General features: G+C 36.5%; 1 protein-coding gene across 1 annotated transcript in view; it reads left to right on the top strand.

Annotated features, from left to right (window-relative positions):
* The window catches only part of LOC114669636 (butyrophilin subfamily 1 member A1-like), a 148,544-nt gene extending 129,692 nt beyond the window's left edge, over positions 1-18,852 (top strand). Inside the window, exon 11 of the mRNA XM_051922321.1 lies at positions 18,130-18,852. Within this exon, the coding sequence (XP_051778281.1) occupies positions 18,130-18,176 (47 nt within the window). The 3' untranslated portion in view covers positions 18,177-18,852. The remainder of the gene's footprint in view (positions 1-18,129) is intronic.
* The last annotated feature ends 781 nt before the right edge of the window (positions 18,853-19,633 follow it).

Raw genomic sequence — 19,633 nt, 5'->3', positions numbered from 1 at the left:
AACTCGGCTGGTAGGTTGTTCCAAACATCTTAGAGAACTAACCACAGATCTTCTGTGGATGTAGGCTTCCTCACATCCTTCTGTCTTTTCATGTAATCCCAGACACACTCGATGATGTTGAGATCAGGGCTCTGTGGGGGCCATACCATCACTTCCAGGACTTCTTGTTCTTCTTTACGCTGAAGATAGTTCTTAATGACTTTGGCTGTATGTTTGGGGTTGTTGTCCTGCTGCAGAATAATTTTGGGGCCAATCATACGCCTCCCTGATGGTATTGCATGATGAATAAGTATCTGCCTATATTTCTCAGCATTGAGAACACCATTAATCCTGACCAAATCTCCAACTCCGTTTGCAGAAATGCAGCCCCAAACGTTCAAGGAACCTCTACCATGCTTCAATGTTGCCTGCAGACACTCATTATTGTACCGCTCTCCAGCCCTTCGACGAACAAACTGCCTTCTGCTACAGCCAAATATTTCAAATTTTGACTCATCAGTCCAGAGCACCTGCTGCCATTTTTATGCACCCCAGTTCCTATGTTTTCGTGCATACTTGAGTCACTTGGCCTTGTTTCCACATCGGAGGTATGGCTTTTTGGCTGCAATTCTTCCATGAAGACCACTTCTGGCCAGACTTCTCCGGACAGTAGATGGGTGTACCTGTGTCCCACTGGTTTCTGCCAGTTCTGAGCTGATGGCACTGCTGGACATCTTCCGATTTCGAAGGGTAATAAGTTTGATGTGTCTTTCATCTGCTGCACTAAGTTTCCTTGGCCGACCACTGCGTCTACGATCCTCAACGTTGCCCATTTCTTTGTGCTTTTTCAAAAGAGCTTGAACAGCACATCTTGAAACCCCAGTCTGCTTTGAGATCTTTGTCTGGGAGAGACCTTACTGATGCAGTATAACTACCTTGTGTCTTGTTGCTGTGCTCAATCTTGCCATGACATGAAACTGTCTTCCACAACCTCACCTTGGTAGCTTTGTTAGGCTGTTCCTCACTCAGTTTTAAGCCTCCTACACAGCTGTTTCTGTTTCAGTTAATGACTGTGTTTCAACCTACGTGTGACATTGATGATCATTAGCACCTGTTTGGTATAATTGGTTGATCATACACCTGACTAGAATCCTACAAAATCCCTGACTTTGTGCAAGTGTACCTATAAGAATTGATGCTGGTTTGAAGGCAAAAGGTAGTAACACCAAATATTGATTTGATTTAGATTTGTCTTTTGTTCGCTCACTTTCCATTTTGTAAATTGATGACAATAAACAATCATTACTTATATTTCTGAAAGCATTCTTTGTTTACAGCATTTTTTCACACCTGCCTAAAGCGTTTGCACAGTACTGTATATATCTGAGTAATTCTGTATAACTTTTCTATTTTTTCATTAGTTTGAATTAAGACATGTTTGTTATCTTTTCAGTATGCTATGTATAATTTTCCAAATATGCATTCATTAATAAAAAATGGTAGGGGTCATAAATTTTCCTACTTCTGTAATCTTTTGGGAATGTATCCATCTATTACTTCAGATATTGGTGAAACACGTCATTTAGTCAAAGTTAATAGTTAACTATTTAACTTGTAATATGAAAGTTATACTGTGTTATAGTTTGCTCAGAGTGATGAGACAAAATGGCCATTTTAATCTCTGGCACCATAGTTATTTTTTAAAACTATGTATTCTTTGTGTGATGTCAAGGCAGCTAGTTTCCCACTATGGCAGCGTTTGTGACTATTGATTTAAAATTTGGATAGAAGCTGAGTTTGGTCAGCTGTATAGTCCTAGTGTATTTAATAAAGATATGACATTTATTTATATAGAACATTTGAATACATGAAAGTAACTCAAAAGTGCTTTAAAGTCATCAACACCATCAACTTGGTGTTTTCCCACTATTGCAGGGTCCACTTTTTGGATTTAAGAATGCCATTTTGATTTATTGAATGCATTAGATGGGCTTACATTCACAATTTTCTCTTTATTATGTCTTGCCATTTTTGTTTTGGTCTTCCATGAAACCACTGGCTGCTACTTTCAAAAGTGGTAGGTAATGTTAGCAGAAATGCCAGGTACTGCCCGTAATACGTGGACAAACCACTGTGGTCAACTTTTCTGATTTTTATCAGGGATTGGTATAACACCCATCAGTTGTCAAATTGTGCCATTGCAAATATGGTTAAGACAAGATATTCCCAGAGTGCACAATCTCATTAAAAAAGTCATCAGCCAGTCAATTGTAGTATCATGCTACTCTTTTTAACTTTCAAAAGTCTGCTGGTATGTTGTCAGGACCAGGTATTTTTACATTTTTTATACTGTGGACAGCTTTGGCAACCTTCTTCTTTGATTCTGGGAACTGGTCCAGTATTTTGGAGACCTTGTGAGATTGATTTGTGCAGGAATGCAATATTAGAAATGTCATTGGAGGACTGTTGCCAGTGTTTCAAGATTTTTGTGATTTTCCTGTAAGTGTCATCCATTCTTATCTTTAACATAATATAGTGCTCAATATCATGTTAGGTTTTAATGTGTACTTTTGCTTGTTGGTAAATGTTTTTCTTACCTTTATGCTTAGTTGCTCACATAGGCCATGGTAATGGCAGCCCTTACTTCAGAGACTGCTTCCTTGGGTTCTCTCATCAAAGTAATGTATTTCTGCTAATTTTCACTAGTCTTCTGCACAAGCCAGTTCTCATACTCCATCTTTTTCTCTGCACTTTCTGTCATAAATTGATAAACAGGCATGGCCCTGGACAGACTACTTGTGGCTACCCAGTTTTGTAGGGCCAAGGGCATTTTTGGCTGCAGTTCTGAATGTGTTCATACAGAAGTCCAAATATATATTGAGTCCACACTGACTGGAATAAGTGTATTTTTGTTGACTTTAACTGTTTTGTGTTTGTACAGTTTCCAACAGCTAATCTTTTGTGGACCCACCATGCTGGGTTTGCATTTGTGTTGCCTGTGTTTACTAGTCTTTATACCAATAATGAGCAGCTTATCTGTAGGCCCAAATAATCTGATAGAATAACCTTTGAATCAGTTGCATTGGGAACATCTTGTCATTGTATCAATATGAAGTCAGTCTGGATCCTCTGGCTACTGCCGACATTTGATTAAGTGGCTGGCTTACTTCTTAAGACAGTTGAATCAGTGGCCTCAGCAAATTCCAGAATTGTGGCAGCCATCATCATTTCATGTTCCATATTCATTATTTCCATGGCAGTTGTATCCATCTTTGGTGCTTCAAACATACCTATTTAGGTCATCACAAAGGATCAGGAACTTTTCTTAAGGGCTTGCAGTTCTAACGACAGTTGTTCCTTTTCACCTGCATTGCATCCAGTTTGTGCTGCATAGGCTGAGAAGATGCATAGACCACAGCAATAATGCCAATCGTAATAGACATTAGCCAATCCAGTTGAACTTCTATAACTTTGCAGCGTAATTCAGTGTTAACAACAGCAGCTGCACGTTTGCTGTGTGGCACCCGGCCGGGACGCCCAGGAAGACAGGAGGAGGGCTCATTCCTCCTCCAGACCGCGAGGGGGCGTCCGCCCTGGTTATATTGGGGGCCACGGGTACAGGGCTTGGAAGCCCAACCCTGTATGGGCCCGTGGTCACCGCCAGAGGGTGCCCCCCTGCCTGAAGGACCCTGGACCCCAGTACTTCCGCCACACCAGGAAGTGCTGGGGGGAAGAAGAGAGGGAACACCCGGAGTGCTTCCGGGAGGACAGCTGGCATTTCTGCCACACTGGGGCGTGTCCGCAGGATTGCCGGTGTATACCTGGAACACATCCGGGTACGGATAAAAGGGGCCGCCTCCCTTCATTCAGTGCTGGAGTCGGGTGGAAGCAGGACAAGGTGCTAGAAAGAGAGAAGGAGGTGGTCCGAAGAGGCAGAGTGGTTGGAGTTTGTGGCACTTATAGACATTTGTAAATAATAGGTATTGTAAAAAAAAGTCTGTTGGGTGACATGAGCGTGTCTGCCTGTCTGTGTCTGAGCCAGTCTCCACAGCTGCCAGTTGTGCCATGATAAATTCATTTGTATCTATTGAATGTCACAGGATTTCTGAACCTTCCAGCATGTTTCTTATAAGCATGCAATTTCCGCTCACAGCTGCCCAAAGTACTTTATAATAATAATGGCTAAACAGAGCTACAACAGAACATATAAGAAGTTGCATAAAACAGTAGATAGCAAGGTTATTATAGTTAACTAAAACTAAAATCAAAACTGAAACTATTATTAAAAAAACATTTTCGTAAACTGAAATAAAATAATTAACAAAACCGAAATGAAAAACTATAAACTAAACGAAACTATTAAAGTTGCTGGAAAGACTAACTGAAATAAAATAATAATTTACTAAAATATTTTTAGTTTTCGTTTTTGAATGAATATTCTTGCCGTTAGTCTTTAACCCTTGTAAGTTTTAACTCTAAAACAGAAAGTCATCCACCACGAACCGCCCGCACATATTCATCCAGTGAACGGTGGCTGGTGACGGAGGGCAGCTGTTCACACAGCATTTGCGGTGACAGAGCAAGCTGAGTGCGGGTGCATAAAGCGTGTGAAATAGAAAGCGATATGCGTGCCGCCTTTCTTTGTGCTTGTTGTATATCAAGATGTAATTCAAATGGCTGAAATCAGAATGTACTGGTCAACAAAATGTTTACCATATGGACAGAAAAATCACGAGTGAGTAACATTTCAGTTTATTTCTCAGGTGTATGCATTTTGTTGACAGCGATTCACCTGCCTCTTCGCAAAGGAGAAATCGTTTTTACTTTCTCATATACGAAGTATAGAGAAAGTATAGTAATCATGAAAAAATTCGACCTTGATATTTTGATGAATCTTGACGTTATAGACTAACCAGTGTCCAACAATACTATTTTTTGGAATTGTGTGTGTACGCACTTGCATGTGTGTGTTTGTGTGTGTGTCTGTGTGTGTGTAAACACGATAACTCAAAAATGCAACTAGATAGATGGATGAAATTCGGCATGTGGTTGTTACACCATAGATCTGTATTAACTTTTGGGCCAAATCCATCACCCGGAAGTGGTACTTTACCTGAACACATACTCGATTTTTTTTTTTTAATACAGCTGCAGAGTCCGATTTATTCAATTTTACTTTTATAATAATTGTTCAATATATTACTAATTTGATTTGTTGTTGATGGTTCCTTAATGTACATAATATAAAAATATAATCATTGTCTTGCGGTTTACTCCTCAAATATCCATCCCCATATCTGAGTATACAAGAAAGTCTCGAGGAGACCACTCCCAGTTGTTGAAAATAAAATGCCACTGATCGAGACTGACTAGGTCATCATACAAGATCAGCATATTGTTGCTGATCAATCACTTTTGCTTTAAAAACATCGTTTAACAACAAAGCGATACAAACAAAGGTAGAGAGTCTGACAAGTGATGAAAAACTAAACATACTAATGGGTTTTTGTATTTATTCCATATTTATTAATTTATCTTTTTTAGTTCATATTCACAACTCAAAATACCTGATATTGTGAAAGTAATCCATTAGCAGAATTATATTTTAAAATATTTGTCTCCCTTTTTTCAATGTTTTTCTCTCCCTCTCTCAAAATAGATAGTTGAAATCATCATATTCGTTTTGTTCTTAACATCAGCCTTATCATACATATTGCATACCAGGGATTTTTCCTGCCTTGCATCCAAACCTGCTGTGGTAGACTCCAGGTTTCCTGTGATCCTGCTCTGGATAAACAGGTTTAGATAATGTATATGTTGTTCTTAATCTCAGACGCTGTCTCTGTTGTTTTATGCCTATCCGTACTCCTATTACCTGCTCTTGCTCTGCTCATTATGGGTTTACTGTCCTTTATGGTGGTCTATTCAAGACTCACTGCCCTTAATCTTCACGCTATATGCTTGTTGTTCTTTGTTTCCCTCAATACAGCTAGGTGGGGCAAGCACACTCATTCAAGTCTAAGAGCCCTGTTCTTCCTAAGCCCCTGTGATTTTCATGAGAAAATATTTTAAAAAGTATAAAATTGTGTAAAATTTTTCATATTCAGTGTCTAGTTTTGATTATGCTTGTTTTTATCAGACAAAAGCAAGACCAGATAATAAACTATGTGGTGTAGTAAGCTTCCACTAACATTAAACTCATATCCAAATCTGTTAAGTGTACAGTTCTGTCTGATTGTGACACAAAACTAACTCTGTAGGCGCTCCATGTCATAATTACTAAAACTAAAACTGAAACTAATATATATAAAAATAAAATAGAAATGTCTTTGTGAAATAAAAACTAAACTAAAACTAAAAATACACGATGAAGGAAAACTAAAACTAAACTGAATTTCCAAGTAAGGTCAGAAAAAATATAGAAATAAAAACTAATATAAAAAGGCAAAACTATAATAACCTTGGTAGATAGTATAAAATGGTACATTTGTATGTCTTAAAGGATCAAATTTGTAAAAGTCTTAACACAAGATACTACCTAATATTTATATTTTTTCTAATTGTTTCATCAGGAACATTTTTTAGTAGTGAAAATAAACCATTTCATTCTAAAGAAGGTCTACCTCTTTTCCTGGGGAAAACCACTACATTTAGTCACCTTGATTCCTTATAAAAGGCTTAATATAAGTATGATAGTGGAATCAAGTCATATTGTTATACACTTACTACCTTTTATATTTATATTCTGTATCTTGTAATACAATAATACATTATTAATTTCATAAGCTGCATGCTGTCATGCAAAGTTGCTTTTGGCATTCTTTGAACTTTTGGTTTCTCCTTTTCTATTAGCTGAAAAATAACATTTTATCATTGGTGAGGAGAAATCTTATTAGGGATATTTTGTCTCTTTCTTTATTACTAACCATATTTGCTAGGTATTATTACACTAACCACTACAGACTTTAGCTGGCTGATTGATTCGGTTTAACTGTATGGAGATACTACAGTATTTCAAACATCCATGTAAGGAAAATAGAGATTAATTTTGTGTTTGATGTGAGAACTACATTGTAGTTGATCTAAGCTTTTCTACAGCTAACAACAGATATTTTTCTTTCTACAGAGGCCACTGGTTATATTCTTAAATCAGGTAAGTTGAAGATGAAATTTTTTTGATACAAAACATTTCTTGGAAAAATATTTTGTTGATCATTCGACGAAAATGAAATAGTTTAGTTTTCTCTTGTAATTTAGATTCACCATTTTTTGATAATCCTTCTAAGCACATTACTGCTATCATTGATATGCATTGTTATTAGAATAATGGTGTTTTTTGGGTGTGTGCTGCAGAGTGCTTGCACCCCTTTGGTGTTTTTTTTTCTTTTGTAAGGAGTTCCTGGGTTATTTAGCTATGCCTTTCATATTCAAAGTTTGTGAAACATTTTGTGAGGTTGTGCCCAGTGGTCATGGCATAGAGTTGACTCTTACTTATTTTTGACATTCTTTAATCCACATGATCAATTTCAGGGTCATGGGGGACTTCAAACCATCCCTGCAAGAAATAAGTTTAAAACAGGGTGCCAGTCTACCACTGGATCTATTCATACACACATCCATACATACATCCCTGCAGAACCAATTTTGAATCACAAAACAATCTACATTCATGTGTTTGAAAGGTTGGAGGGAAACTGGGCTATATGGACTAAACCTTGAACAGGAAGGCACAGAGAGAATGTGGAACATCCATGCAAAAGCTATCAACATCTAGGACACCGCAGAGCCATCGCTAAATTGATGGCTGAACCAAGAGTTGGTAAAATGCTTTAAAGAATTTTGTTAAGTGAGAGCCTTTGCTCATTTGAATTTCCTAGGTTTGCACACTTGAATTTCCTAGTTTAACATATTCATATTATACACCAACATTGTGTCCTCTTGGGCTATTTAAAAACACAAGAGGACAACAAAAAAGAGTTGGGGGTTAGTAAGGACATACCATTTAATGTCCTGATGAAAATTAAAAAGAAAGGTTAATTGAAGCAATCTGCATAATGAGATTTTCTCCTGTGGTCATGAAGAGGGTATACTTTTGATGTGGGTTCTGTCCTGCGCTAAAGTAGGTCCATGAGTGAATGCTGACTTCCAGTTGCGGAGCTGGTTATGTACCCTGAAGTCCCCGTGAGGCAGAGCTTGTGGTGATCACACCAAAGTGATGTCACTCTTTGTCTGGTGGCTTCTCTTCCATTCTAGAGAAAATGGAAACTGCATTAGTTCTGGTGCATCACTTTTTTCTTTCCCCACAAAACAACCAAAGCCTTTATTAGTGAGACACTCACCATGCTCTATGTCTGACAATTGTTAATATGTTCTCATGTCATCCATAAATTTTTTTTTTTTTTTTTATCTTGTGCTATGCAAAAACTGTTTAATGGATCTTCTTACATGACATGACATGCTACTAGTATGAACTATTGTAGCTTTTTTATTGAGGAACCCCACCAACATCCCAGAGTTGAAGCTGTTCTGTGAGGAGGAATGGGCTAAAATTCCTCCAAGACGGTGTGCAGGACTGATCAACAGTTACCGGAAATGTTTAGTTGCAGTTATTGCTGCAAAAGGGGGTCACACCAGATACTGAAAGCAAAGGTTCACATACTTTTGCCACTCACAAATATGTAATATTCGATCATTTTCCTCAATAAATAAATGACCAAGTATAATATTTTGTCTCATTTGTTTAACTGGTTTCTCTTTATCTACTTTTAGGACTTGAGTGAAAATCTGATGATGTTTTAGGTCATACAGTATTTATGCAGAAATATAGAAAATTCTAAAGGGTTCACAAATTTTCAAGCACAACTGTAATACTCAGATCACAACTTTAAGTTAGCCTTTCCTGTTTGGCTTACCTTATATTTGATTGGTTTTGTAATATCTCTACTATTTCTAACCCATTTTTGTAACATCTGTACTATTTCTAACCCACCTATCCATCAATTTTTACTGAAAATCAACACCTACTTAATTCAATTTATTTTGGTTCCAAATTGATGTCTGGAAATATACAGTAGAGGTGAACCCCAAAAGTTTTCTTAGAATTTTGTTAGATTGACACTGACTTGTACTGTACCTTGTAATAGTACGTTAATTTGTACGGCTTTCTGGGTTATAATATATTTTAAAAGTAAATGTAACTTGTTTTTTTCTGTTTGGCGGAATCATTGGTAATTTTATGTTTTTGGCATAAAAAAAAAGCTGTTAACACACTTGGAATGAGCTGCAAAAAGTTATAGAATGTATGTGTAGTGTTACTCATTTTATGTTTTATAAATCTGATTTGAATGTTGTGATTATGTAATGTGGTATGCAGTTACTTGGCTGATATGTTTAGATGGCACTTTGTACAGTGTGTGGAGTTGTTGGTTTGTTGTAAAAAATACCATCAGTTGCAGCAGACATAGAGGTGTAAAGACCTATGTCAAGCTGAATTCATATTAAGAGATATTTCAAAATGAATTTTAAGGTCTTGAAATACCTTTCAATATGCCATAAAATTAATTTTAGGTATTTTGGTATTATGTCTGTTTCAAGGTACCATAACTACATTTTCAGATACCTCAGGTACTATTCATGGTATCTTAAAATGACTTCCAGGACACACTGAGATGTCTGAAGTGTATTTTATGATATCTCAGATACTTTTTAAATATCCTAAAATAACTTACAGTTCATTTTCACGTATTTGAATTATATTAAGAGATATCTAAAAATGGCCTGGTTGTTACTTCAGAATATTTTGAAATGTAGTCATTATCGTCAAACTAATTTTAGATATTTTTAAACACTGACATTTGCGATTTGTAAAATTCATTTTCCTGATATCTAAAGATGTGTTTGTACTCCATTGGAACTCTCATAAAATATATTTCAAGATATATTGTAATGGCACTGACGAGTTGCATCATCCTTGGGGATGAGTCCCCAGCAGTATGACTGGCATTCCACCTTGCAAATGAATAGCTTAGGAGCCACCTGGAGGAGCAAGCTGTGCTTCTAAGGGCAGCAAGCTACCTATAAGAGCAAGAATCTATTAGCATTCAGCATGGGTAAGGACTATATTGATATCACAAGCAGGACAAGGTGAAAATCTACAGTCTGACCTAGCAAAGCACCAAGTGCCATGGGCACGTAAATTGATTTTGCTAGGCTCTTTTGAGAAATTGCTAGTGAGTTTCGAAGCGGAGATCCAGGATTTGGAATGGTAACTGCAGTATCAATACAGGAATACCTCTGCAGCTGCATCACTTCAATGAAAAATTTGAGGCAAGCCTGCCAAAGTTGCATATGAATTCCAACTAGTGTGACAACAGCAAGCTGTTCTTTTAAGGACAGTGACCTACCTAAAACAGCAAGAATCCATTGGGTCAGTACTTGCGAGCACCAACATGCCTCTGCAATGGTAAATTTGATTCTGTAGTAGCATTGTTTTGGATGTCTGAACATTCAATTAAATGTTTCCCTGTTGTGTGTTCAGAAATCTCAAAATAACTTCCTCTCAATTCTGAGATAGATACAACACTCAGTAAATCTGAGATATCTTAAAATAGTTAAGATGTTCAATAGCAAATTATGCAAGAATTGATTATAAGAGCTCTCAAAATCCTTTTAACTTAAATTGCATCTCAGTTCAGTTTTTCAAAATGTATTTGGGATGTGTAGAAAATTATTTCAGGCTATTTAAAAAGATATTTGTGATTTCTCAGTGTCTTGCAGACATGTTCACAAAATTGACAATCTTATTTCAGAATTTTTTAAAATGAGTTTCACTTGTCTGAAAACCTATGACACATTTTACAATATCTTAAATTTGTTTTGAGATTTCCCAAATGATCATTTAACTTGCCATAAAGATCAAGTAATTGAAGAGAGGTCAAGTTAAACATTACCACACATTTTTTCTTATTTTTTAAAGTATGCTGTGATGCCTGTATTGTCAAGTCAGTTTTATCTGTAGAGTACATTTAAAACAGCAGAAGTTGACTGAAGTGCTGTACAGCTTCCATGAATACACCAAAAATAATTAAATAAATTAGTGTTTTTTTTTTTTTTTTTTTTTTAAGTTTTTAAAAAGCTAAGGCAAAAAGATAGGCTTTCAGGCAGGATTAAAAAGTGACCAGAGTCGGTGCTGACCTAATATAAAAAGGTAGATTAATCCTAAGCTTAGGGGTGGCTACTGCAAAACTACGGTCCTCTCTAAGCTTAAGTCTAGATCTCCGCATGACAAGTAACTTCTGGTCAGAGGACCTTAGTGAGCATGAAGAAGAATAAGGGTATGAGAGGTCAGTAAGATAAAAGGGGGCTGAACTATTTAGGGACTTAAAAAACAAATAGTAAAAAGTTAAACTCAATCATGCAGCGAACAGGAAGCCATTGAAGAGAAGCTAAAAGTGGTGTGATGTGATTCTGTTTTCGTGTGCCTGTCATAAGTCTGGCAGCATGTTTTGGACTAGCTGAAGACAAGCAAGCGGTGACTGATTAATTCCAATGTATAATGAGGTACAATAGTCAAGCTGAGAAGGGACAAATGTTTGAATTTGTGTTACAAAATAATCTACAGAAAGAAACAGCTTGACTTTAGCTAATATCCTGAGCTGACAGAAACACGCTTTAACAATGAAGTTGTTTATCAAATTTGAGGGCATTATCAAAAATCACACCAAGAATTTTTGCAAAGGGTTTACAGTAGGTTGTCAAAGGACCAATATTAATCACAGGAACACAAGTAAGATCAAAACACACAAACTTTGTTTTTTGTCATTTAAACAAAAAAAAATTGTTGGCATCAATATTTTAATGTCTTCCAGACATTCCAATAAAGGTCTAAGAGAAGATATAACTGTGTATCATCTGCATAGCAATGTTAAGAAATATGATTTTTGAAAATGGATCTTAAGGGCAACTTGTACAGTGAAAAAATAATAAGCCCCCGAATAGATCTTCAAGGGTTCCCACAGGTGAGAGGGGCCAAAGAAGAAGAGAGATTGTCCGGGCTGACTGAAAAGATTCTGCCTGTTTCAAAGCAGAATGCCCACAGACTCAAGATGGGTGATATAAGGATGTCATGGACAGCTGCATCAAATGCTGCAGTTAGATCTAAAATCATCAAGACAGTCTTATCCCCAGAGTCGCTTATTTATAAGAGTTCATTTAGAACCCCTAAAAGTACAGACTCTGTGCTGTGGTTTGTCTTAAAACCAGATTGAAATACTTCAGAAATGCCATTTTCCTTTAAAAATGTTTACAGCTGTAGAAAGTCAACCTTCTCCAGAACTTTAGAAAGAAAGGGCAACTTGGAGATTGGTCTGAAGTTCATAAAGTCTGTAAAATCCAAATAGTTTTTAAGGCTGCATCACAGTGTGTTTAAAATGGGTTGGGACTGAACCGGTGTCAAGACAGCTATTTATAATGTACAAAATTTTGGACCCAATCACTTCCAAAACAACTTTAAAAAGACAAGCAGGAACAATATCTAAGTTTAAGGTGACTTATTACTTCTGCCAAAATTGGGAGAGATACAGGCTGAAACAGATAGATAGATAGATAGATAGATAGATAGATAGATAGATAGATAGATAGATAGATAGATAGATAGATAGATAGATAGATAGATAGATAGATAGATAGATAGATAGATAGATAGATAGATAGATACTTTATTAATCCCCACGGGGAAATTCACATACTCCAGCAGCAGCATACTGATAAAAACAATATTAATTAAAGAGTGATAGAAACACAGTGCAAGTTAAAAAGTGCAAGGTGGAGAGTGCAAGGCAGGTATAACAGTCAATAACTTTGTATAATGTAACCCAACCCGGGTGGAATTGCAGAGTCGCATAGTGTGGGGGAGGAACGATCTTCTCAGTCTATCAGTGGAGCAGAACGGTGACAGCAGTCTGTCGCTGAAGCTGCTGCTCTGTCTGGAGATGGCACTGTTCAGTGGATGCAGTGGATTCTCCATGATTGACAGGAGCCTGCTCAGCGCCTGTCGCTCTGCCACAGATGTCAAACTGTCCAGCTTCGTACCTGCAATAGAGCCTGCCTTCCTCTCCAGTTTGTCCAGGTGTGAGGTGTCTCTCTTCTTTATGCTTTATGATGAAAAACAGCTGAGGATGTAGAAGGGACTGAAGGGTCATCAGCAGAGGGTGTAATGTGGGATCTAATGTTGACAATTTTTTGAGCAGAAAGATCAGAGGAAAATCTTTGCAGACTGTTAATGTCATGTCAGACCATGTAGGAACAGATGGGTGAAAAATAGATTTTATAGTGTTAAATAAAACTCTAGGTCTATGAGAGTTATTTGAAATAATATCTGAAAAGTACTTATTCTAGCAGATTTCACAGCTTTCTGGTAATTAGATAAACTGTCCCTTAAAATATCAAAGGATACTTGAAGCTTGTCTTTTTTTCATTTGCCGACTCAGGGCTCAGATTTAGGTTTTGAGCGCTTGACCTTAAATGGAGCAACAGAGCCGAAAATGTTACATTAAGTATCATTAAACAAAGTGACTAGACCGTCAGTGCTTTACTGAGGTGGGGAGAAACTCACAGCATCCGTAAAAGCCGTGGAGAACTTGCTGGTAGTGGTGGAGTTCATTATGTGAGAGCAGTGAGTCTCACTACAAATGTTGACGGTTTGGCGAGGTGAGGAAGCCTCAGTTATAACAGGCATGTGATCAGAAATTTCATTGCTACAGACAGGTAAATCATAAGATAAAAGAAAGTCCAATGTATTTATGCTTTACACCTGTGTTCCCTGCATCTGATTAAATCTGCAATACAAATAAAACCTATTATTATTATTATTAAATCTCTTCTAATGTTTTTATTTCTGTTACTGCAGAGTAAGCTAATAACACTGCACTGGTGTTGAGCAACTGTTTAACACAGCATGGATGGAATATAGACTCCGATTGATCTCTTTACTGCTCTTTTTTTATTGTTTTATCTTTTTTGTTTAATTTTTAATTAATGCAAATCCAGTCAGATGGCAGTGATCTGTAGGTAAGACTAAGCCCGCAAATGTGTAACTTTGCCCAGCAAATTGTATGTCTGAGATAAGGATTTGTAGACATTTCATGTAATGTTTCCGAACATGTCCATGTAATGAATGTTTACAAATGTCAAAACTGCATCACATCAAGTGACCATGACAGTTTTAAGAAAAAATCCATTTATTGCTCAAAGCCCAGTTTTAATTTCTTTTTCTATTATGTAGAAACTTCTCAACTCCAGGAGGGCTTTTATTTACATTTACTTGTCTTGATGTTAATGAAAAATGAATGATGCAGTAAAAAGGAATGTGACTAGTGCTTATTGTTTCAAAATGCTTTTTTGTTTAATGTAAAAATAAGTGAAAGTTGTTTGGACAAAAAGAATGTGAACTTGCATATTAAATGATAATGACATTTTTTAACATATATATTAGAATGCCCAGAAGTAAAACCGGTGACTCAGACTTGGAGAATAAAGATTTATTTGTCAAGTAATGTAAAAATAAGCTGCCTTGAAAATGAACAGGATAGTTTATTGCAGTATCTAGTGGAGGAGATTAAGTTCTGATTATTATGGTGTTAAGTTTTTGACAAGGTACTAGGCCAAATCCTAAACTGACTTGGATAAATGTAATGTTATAAACCACCTATGTTATTATTGTCAATGTACTGATGTTTATTTTGGATCTTTCTTCTCATGACTCCAGTTTGAGGTTTCGTACTCAACTGAAAACTGATTGACATTTAGACAAATACCTATTTAAAGATTACTAAATCTTGGCAGTCACTGTCAAAGTGAATAAGTTTACTAAGGATGTATTCAGTTCATTACCTTTAAAGATGTTCTAATGGGTCATTACTTACTAAATATTTTCTCTTTCTTCCAGAATGGGAAAGAATGCGCAAATCTTGTGGTAAGTAGTTTCTCAACTGAGATTTATTGTAACAACATATTCAATCTCTATTATAAACGTTATAGTTGCATCAAGAATATTTGATTCCAACTAACATACATAAAGCTTTCTTAACCTGAGATTACTCTCTGCAGTGCCCCAGTGTTGTACAGGTGTTTGCTTTGCTGATACTGCATTGCAGGTTTTTTTTTTGCATTCTCAAAATGAACTGTCAGGGGGGGTGAGGGAAGACTGTCATGTGCATGAAAACTTGTGAAGAGCCAGACAGATAGATAATACTTAATGTCGCAGAAGTACATTTAGATAGATAGATAATACTTAATGTGGCAAAAGTACATTTTTCTCAATAAAGACTACAGTGTCAGCACTCAAGGAATGTATTATAAAATTAGTACTTTTATTTCTATTCAGACATTGCTGAATGTGACTTCTTGGTTTCCTAATTCCTTGAATACTTTTATTTCTAAAAATACCACTAAAATAAGTGAGTAAAGCAAATGGAAAAAGAATAATTAATTTATTTTCCATGTCTGTTTACTCCAGTGCAGGATACTAGGGATTGGAGCCTGTCCCATCCGCTCTAGACAGAAGACAGAATCTGAATTTCCTTTTATCAGATGGCACATTTGTTTACACACCTACACTTATTCTGGGCCAATTTAGTGATGCTAGTCATTCTTAGCTATATGTCTTCAGGATGTGAGCATGGATAAATCTTTTATTTATTTTCTGAATGGAAGCTGGGAAGAGTTGAAATGTCACCTTCAGGGCCATTCTGTGACTGAAGACGTATGCTGTCTTCTGTTATAAAAAAAAAAAACCTCTGCAAAGGAATATAAAACATTTTGTATTTTCAAATGCATTTGCAAAGTTGACATTTAATATACAGAAGGCTAGAGTTTACAGTTGAGTGGTTAGGAGGCTTACTGATTGGAATAAGAAACCCAGAGGTTGAGAGTGGAGAAACAGCTATTTGCAGTAGTATAGAAACAATGTAAAACGCTTTCCTGTTGGGCTGTATAATAAAAATGAAAACAGTTAATTGGAAAAATCTTTTCTAACAATGTTTTCATCACATAAGTGTTTGCGGACCTTTAAACTCATTTCTGTGGACCATATTTGTTGGTTTAAAAATATGAAAATAATATTGAGGCACAGTTTTGACTTGTCACTATTGGTGTAATTTATTCAAACGGAATGTTTACATGAGCCTTCTTGTATAAGAAGATTATTTTACTGGGAAAATAGTTTAATCCAAATTAACCTACAAATTAGTAGGTTGTACAAAATTAGTAGGTTGTAGAGAAAAGCCAAGCAAAATGACACCTTTTATTTGCTAACTAAAAAGATTACATATTGTAATCTTTTTAGTTAGCCAATAAAAGGTGTCATTTTGCTTGGCTTTTCTCTACATTCATAATGGCTAACACGGTACAACACCCTAGGTTGTAGAAATATTTAGCAAATGTTTTCAGTTTCAATGACATTATCCTAATACTTAATGTTGTAAAAGGTTTTATTCAACTAGATAATATAAACATGTAACATGCAATTTAATTCTCACTGAATTACTAATGCACACTACTAACAATAAGTTAGGTTGCATAGATCTGAGTGTAGCCATGATAGTAAAGTTTCAATGTAAAACCTATTATTGGTCAGTATGGTGGAGCAGTGGTTAGAGCTACTGCCTTTCATTTCAGTAGTGCTTGGTTCAAATCCTGGCCCTAGCACTGTGTGTGTGACTTGACGTCCATGTCTAGGCAGGTGTGTGTTGCCTGATAGCAGCAGGTTTCAAAATTGGATATTTTCTTTTATCAGAAGCTGTAGCCATGTTCAAAATGTTAGGCATGTTCAATGGCTGTTTTTAAGATTAATATTTACATAATACATCTCCATAATACAAGCTGATCGGGCTTTTTGAAGTGCAAAGGAAGTATAGATTTTATTTTTATTTTTTTATTTTAACAACAATTGTTCTATTTGGGTGTATACAGAGTGTTTAGTAAAAAGATTAGCATAACCCTTTCGACTAGTGTGAAGTTTTACAATAGTCAAATGTCCTCTTAATTCAAAAATGTATTGTTTAATGCAGCTGCAGAGCTTCCTTAATACAATCAAAGGGGTGAAACTTTTTTCTGGTGTGTGGTCTTTTTACATTGATAAAGTTTTTTCACCAATTAATTTTCATTTCATTTCAGTTATTGTAGTTTTTAAAATAGTTACCTCTTCCAAAGTTAGCAACTGTGAAACTGCCCACAAGGCTTCCATTGGAAGTTCCTAGCTGAGGAGTTTTTTTGTCTTGAACTCCTGCATACGTGTTGGAGCACGTAAACATTTTTATTGATGGCTGACATTCCTCCACCACATTTTAAATAGTTCTTTTCTAAACTTTAATACTGATGTACTATTATACTTTGCTCTTCGGGTTATTTTTACTAATGCATTCTTTGTATTTCACTGCCTGTGCTAACTAGTAGGACTGATTTTGCTGGTTATCTTTTCAATTTTCTATTTTTTAGTTTGTATCTTAAAATCAAAATGTGTAGACTAAACAAAGAAAAAATATCTTAATGCAGTATCAATATATTGGTCTTGAAAGTTTTAAATGGATGATCAGTTAATCTGCTCCAAATAGCGCTGACCCTTTCACTCCCATCTCTCTTCAGCTCATGTGACTTTGGACCCTGAAACTGCACACCCCTGCCTCGTCGTGTCTGCAGATGGTCGTCGTGTACAAAATCAACATAAAGATCAGAATGTCCCTGACACTCCACTCAGGTTTGATACCTGGTACTTTGTCCTGGGGAGGGAGAGTTTCACCTCAGGACGGCACTACTGGGAGTTGGATGTGAAGGAGAAGGCTGACTGGTATTTGGGTGTCATCAGTGAATCTGCACAGAGGAAAGGACGAGTGAGTCTGAAACCTCAGTCAGGATACTGGATTGTGAGGTGGTATGGTGATGAGCTGACTGCACTGACTGACCCTGAGACCCCACTGCGACTGAGAGCGATACCTCAGAAGGTGGGGGTGTACCTGGATTGTGATGAGGGGCGCCTCTCATTTTATAGTGTTGAGGATCGCTGGCACATCTACACCTTCAATGGAGGCGTCACTGGGAAACTGTACCCGCTGTTTGATCCTGGTTGGGAAGGAAAAGAACTCAAAATCCTGCAACCTGCAAATGAAACAAACAACTCTGACCAGCTCAAGGAGGTTGTCTAACAGAGATTATACCACAGATATTTGTACGAATTTGTTTTTAAATCTCTGCAGTTTTGTTTCATGAAGAATTAATGTGGATTGCCATTAAGTGCAGTGCATTGCAGCTACTAGACTTGAACTCTCATGTGTTTGCTTTACATCAGTGTTTGACAAAGCTAAGCCAGGAGACAGAAGTGCACTGCCCTGACACTTGAACAAGATAAGGTCTGGTAAGGACTGGGATAAAACAAATATAGACTTTGAAATGAAAAAGTAATATTTTAGTCATTGAAACTGTGTGCTTATATAAGACAACAATCGGGCAAGACAAAGAAATTTTATTGTGTTTAATTGTCTCAGTTCTTCTGTCTTTACCTCTGTCGACTGACATTTAACCTGCAAGTGGAAAACTTTTGGATATCTGGATCTGTTCTGCTCTCCAGAAAACAATGCAGTTCAATGAAAAATGATCAAGTTTTGGTTTAAGACTATGGAAGAACTTTCGTCTGTCTCCTGATATGTGTGTGTTGTAATTTGTTATCAGTCAAAGTCAATCATTCAGATTAATTTTAGAATTATTTTATTGTATTCTGGCATTAACCTCCTGATATTCCGAAGATCTGTTTGACCAATACTACTTTTTCTGCTTAATTTTCACAAAAGGATAAAACAACAATAAAATCTTTAATGGAAAAGATTAAGGTTAAAAGTGCTTATTTTTTTACATTTATATGAAAACATTTTAAATTGAGCATGTCGTGCCAGCAATACTGCATTTCAGTTCTAAGCTTCAGAGTTTCAGCACTTAATCATTCACTTCACCCAGCAAATGTGCAATAAATGATATATAAAGTACATATGAAACTAAAATTGTAGTTCTGTCTGGCATTGTGTTATGCAGATTACAGCTTGATTCATTAATTTCAGTTCCATTGAGATTTATTATACCATAAAGTTTTTATGGCTTTAAACACGTTAATTATTCTTGGGCGGACTGGTGACTCTAAATTGCCAGGACTGTATGTTGTATCAGGTATGTTAGTGCACACGCACAAAAGTGAAGTGTTTTATTAGCTTAGAAACATTTCTGCTGGATTGGATTTGTAGCAGGGTGGTAACAATGTAAAAATATATTTAAGAAAACATATGTAGAGATGGTGCCTTGGATAATTTTGAGAGTTACAGCAAATGTTTGTTTGACAGCAGACTATAAAAAACTAGGGGGCTCCGCCCCCTGCTCGCTTCGCTCGCCAACCCCTGGTGTTGTGAAATTACAAAGAGCGTGATGTATGAATGAGATATAGCATAGTGTGAAGGTGTAGATGACGCATATAGGAAGCAAATAAAGTTGTCCATGTCCAAAAATGGGCTCAGAGAGGTAGATGCCAACTTTGTCCATGGTTTGTCCTTGTGATTTGTTGATGGTCATGGCAAAGGCAGGTTTAATGGGGAACTGTCGCCGTTTAAGTGTAAAAGGT

The sequence above is a fragment of the Erpetoichthys calabaricus genome, chromosome 2 (assembly GCF_900747795.2).
Source record: "Erpetoichthys calabaricus chromosome 2, fErpCal1.3, whole genome shotgun sequence".
NCBI classification, from domain to species: Eukaryota; Metazoa; Chordata; class Cladistia; order Polypteriformes; family Polypteridae; genus Erpetoichthys; species Erpetoichthys calabaricus.
This window is presented reverse-complemented; position numbering and strand designations above follow the sequence as displayed.